The 4,335-nt window shown below is 51.5% G+C and overlaps 1 protein-coding gene across 1 annotated transcript in view; it reads right to left on the bottom strand.

Annotated features, from left to right (window-relative positions):
- Positions 1-3,465: 3,465 nt before the first annotated feature.
- The window catches only part of CCNF (cyclin F), a 28,663-nt gene continuing 27,793 nt past the window's right edge, over positions 3,466-4,335 (bottom strand). Inside the window, exon 17 of the mRNA XM_003790805.2 lies at positions 3,466-4,141. Within this exon, the coding sequence (XP_003790853.1) occupies positions 3,657-4,141 (485 nt within the window). The 3' untranslated portion in view covers positions 3,466-3,656. The remainder of the gene's footprint in view (positions 4,142-4,335) is intronic.

The raw sequence follows: 4,335 nt of genomic DNA, 5'->3' as shown, positions 1-4,335 counted from the left end.
GAAGGCGGCTCCTTGCATTTACCGCCGCGGGAAAGGTCCCGCCCCTTCCGGGAAAGAAGGCCGCCTTTTTCCGGCCGGGTTACCCAATCCTGAGCCCAGAGCTAAGTTAGGATCCGCACCCCCATTCCCAGAACAGGCGCTCCCTCTTTGCGGCCCGGAGCTCGCTGGCCTGGCGCACACTCCTCCTCCGAGCCGAGTGGGCTCCGAGGCGGAGACTTTGGGTGACTAGCGGGCTTCTGGCTTGAATAACTGGGTGGATGGTGACGCCATTCCCGTGCTCCTTTGCAGGGCTCCTGTGATGGCTTACTGGTTGACCTCAGGTATCTGTCTTTACTGAAAGTGCTCCAAAGCAGGGACAGCTGTCTTATTGACCCCGAGCCACCTAGCACAGGGTCAGGCACACGGAGGAGGAAACAGCCAGTGGATAGAAAATGATGCCTGTGATAGGAGTCGGGACAAGGAACAAGGAAGGGTTATTCACTTTTGGACATACAGGGAGGTGTCAGGTAGGGAGGCACCTGGACAGAGGGGCTGAAGCTCAGAATCTGGAGGATGTGACACATGGAGCAATGGGCCTGAGCGACTGCTGGAAAGGCCAGGTAGCGCGTATGGCTAGAGGCAGCTGAGTGACCCATGGATGATGGAGCCCAGAGAATAGCCAGAGGTGGGGGAACAGCAGAGCACAGAGCAGTCACAGATGCAAGGGGAGTGGGTCATGGCTGAGGCCTAGGTAGTGTCTGCATATGAGTGGATGAGGACTTCAGTGCTGCAGGGGACACCTGCAGGAGGAACAGACAGTGGCTGGCAGCAAGTGAGTGGGACAGCAGGGCCCACTGCGATCAGAAATTGCAAGAATACAATGATCTCAAACCCTGAAGGGCCAAGAAATCTCAGCTGGAGGAAACCTGGGTGGGGGGGGGCATTTAAAGTTGGGAGAGGTGAGTCCATTTCAGTCATTAACATAAGGTGTCAAAGCAGAGGGGATGGAGGAGGGGAATCCAGAGTATAGGATATAGAAGGGAAGAGAGCTGGGACCCAGGCAGTCCTGGGCCTGCGCTCTGGGTGGGTCGCTCAGTCGGCAGTGAGGGAAGGATGTCTGTCCTGCCTCTGGTGAGATTTCTCTGTGAAGCAGGAGGAAAGGGGATAAGGCCTCCATTGGCATTTAGGAAATGCAAGGAGCCTCCACACCAGTCAGGAGGCAAGGAGACCAAGCAGGTGGTTCCAGGTCCCTGGGAAGTAGTCTCCTCCTACAGTAGCAGGCTGAGATATGGTAGAGAACTGAGTCCTTACAGAGTTAGGCTTTTTTTTCTTTTTTTTTTTTGAGACAGAGTTTCACTGTGTTGCCCTTGGTGGAGTGCTGTGGTGTTACAGCTCACAGCAACCTCAAACTCTTGGGTTTAAGTGATTCTCTTGCCTCAGCCTCCTAAGTTGGGACTACAAGCGCCTGCCACAATGTCAGGCTATTTTTCTTTCCTTTTTCTTTTTGCAGTTTTTGGCCAGGGCTGGGCCTGAACCCACCACCTCCATTATATGGGGCTGGTACCCTACTCCTTTGAACCACAGGCACCACCCCCAGGCTATTTTTTTGGTTGCACATGTCATTGTTATTTAGCAGGCTGGGGCCAGGCTCCAATTCACCAGCCTCAGTGTATGTGGCAGGTGCCCTACTCACTGAGCTACAAGCCCTGAGCTGGGATTTTGATGTAGGAGACCACAGACAAGCAGCCACAGTGGTGAAGGAATACACATAGCCCATTTGCCACTATCCTCATCACATTTAATCCTCACAACATCCCTGTGAGGTAGGTATCAGTGCCCCATCTTACAGATGAGGAAACTAAGGCTCACATATGCCCAAGGGGATAGTTGACAGGACAGGTCTATAATTCCAATGGCTGGCATTCTCCTTACCCCAATTACAGGCCACCCAGGATGCTCAAAATTCTCTTACAGTAGCAAAAAGATAGCTGCCCCCGACACATTAACACACATACAAACACACAGAAGAGCAACCACTGAGCTAACATCTATCTCCACATCCCAGTATTTCTGGTTCAAGAGCATTTGGAGAACACGCCTGGCCAAGTGGTTCTTCCTTGTATTTCCAGAGGAAAGAAAAGAGCATTCCAGCAGGCTATGTGTGCTGGTGGTCAATCTAGCTTGGGAGAGGTCACAGTCAGCAGGCCTTGTGTAGACCTGCCAAAGACCATCTCTCAGTGTGGGGAGCAGAGCCTACATGACCAGTAGGAAGGGTTGGGGCACAGAGCAGATCCATGGTTAGGCCCCGCCAAGGGCAAGTTCTTGACTCTTCTGCTCTCCTGCCTCTTTGTTATTTCAGACATTAAAGATGACTTTCAAATTCTTCTCTGGGAAAATTCTTTTTGAATAAAGAGTGTCAGGATAGCATTGAGGAGCTGGAGTCAGAATTTTTTTTTTTTGAGCCTAAATAATGTTGGGAAGCTCTTTTAAAAAAAATTTAAGACCCTCTACTTTTAATTTTTCTATTGTTTTCATTGAAGAAGGAGGAAGTCTAGAAATAAAGGAAAAGAAGGCCAGGTGTGGGACCACATGCCTGTAATCCTAGCACTCTGAGAAGCCAAGGCAGGTGGATTGCTTGAGCTCAGCCTGAGCAAGAGCAAGACGCTGTTTCTCTAAAAAAAATAGCAGGGCGTTATGGCAGGCACCTGTAGTCCCAGCTACTCAGAAGGCTGGGGTAAGAGGATCACTTGAGCCCAAGAGTTTGAGGTTACTGTGAACTATGACACCACAGCATTCTACCAAGGACGACAAAATGAGACTGTCTCAAAAAAAAAAAAGACAGGAAAATGGCCTAGAAATTAGGTACTAAGAGATGTTCACATAGACACCCTATGTGGAGACAGAGACAAACCATTCTGGGAGGAGGGACAGATTTCCAAAATAAGCTGGGAGAGCTTAAAGAAGGAAATCTGTGCCCAAATCACTGGGACTCCCACCCCTGGGGGTCATACCATCCATGCTGCTGGGTGGGGCATGGGCTCCCTCACCAGGAAACCCACCACACAGAAAGGAGTGGGTGCCCCCATGTGGCCAAACTGGGTGAGGGCAAGCAGTATGCTCAGAGCCATAGCTTCCCACTGGGGCCAAGACCAGGCAGATGTGGGAAGGGTCTCAAGGTGTGCCAGGCTGCTTGGGCCACTCCTAGTCTGAGTGTGGAAGCTGTCAGTTATGTTACTGCCATGGGGCTCCACGGGGGCTGGGAAGACCTGGACACACTTCTGGAGACAGTGGGACATGGGAGGGCACAGAGATATAGCCTTCACATGGGGTGGCATGATTGCTGGAGGGATAAATTTTCCAAAGAGAAGGGTCTGAGCTTTCCATTCTGATTCAGACATTCTGAGGGCTCACATGGGAATCTTATAGAGCAGCAGTTCTCAACGTGTGAGTCGCAACCCACAGGAACTGTATTAAAGGGCCGTGGCATTAGGAAAGTTGAGAACCACTGTTCTAGAGAAAGAAACTTGGGTGGCTATGAGTCACCCTCTTTGCTCTCTGCATGATGGCCACTGGGGTCTCTAAACAGTGTTCCTCTGCAGTGCCCCACCCCTTGCTAGCAAAACATCCCTTCCTCAGTAAAACATGTACTGTGACAAACACACTAACACAACACACACTCACAGCTTCAGAAAGCCCAAGTTCATGTCCTCCTCCTCTTCTTCCTCACTGTGCATGGATAGGTTTTTCCGCTTCACTTGTTGCCAGGGAACACTGCTCTCTGGGGGGCTCAGGGGATGACATTGTAAACATGACTTCCTGGCCTGATGGTGGCAAGGCTGTGTGTTTGAGTCACTGCCCAGGGACAGCACTGAGGTAGGTCGGGGCAGGCCCCCCAAGCTGCCATCCATGGAGTTTGTGGGACTTGTGCTGCTGAGGGAAGAGTACCCTGAGGTTGTGCTGTCCTTGCCTAGCTCCCTCCTGACCTGCAGAGGGGGCTCAGGCCCTGTGTTTGGAGGTGTCTGGGTACCCAGTGCTGGGGTGTGTGGGTCTTGGCCTCCTTTGTCCTCTGGGCAGGCCTCCTCATCACTGGATTCCTGGCAGCAGTGCTGTTCTGGGTTCAGGTAGACCAACGTGACATCGAGGATGCCGCTGGGAGCTGTCACTGTAGGAAATGTGGAGAGAGGTTGTGCCATAGCCCAAGCATCAGGGGAGACCCAGCAGCCCAGGCTCTGGCTCCTTCCTGTGCTAGGCTGGATATCTGCCCCCTTGCTGTTGTCCCCTGTGTTGCTTTTTTATTTTTTTCATCTTCCAGAGCTTTAATCAATTAGCTTTCTTTCTTTCTTTTTTTTTTTTTTT

Source organism: Otolemur garnettii, unplaced genomic scaffold (genome assembly GCF_000181295.1).
Source record: "Otolemur garnettii isolate 467f Iridium unplaced genomic scaffold, OtoGar3 scaffold00044, whole genome shotgun sequence".
Classification (NCBI taxonomy): Eukaryota; Metazoa; Chordata; class Mammalia; order Primates; family Galagidae; genus Otolemur; species Otolemur garnettii.
This window is presented reverse-complemented; position numbering and strand designations above follow the sequence as displayed.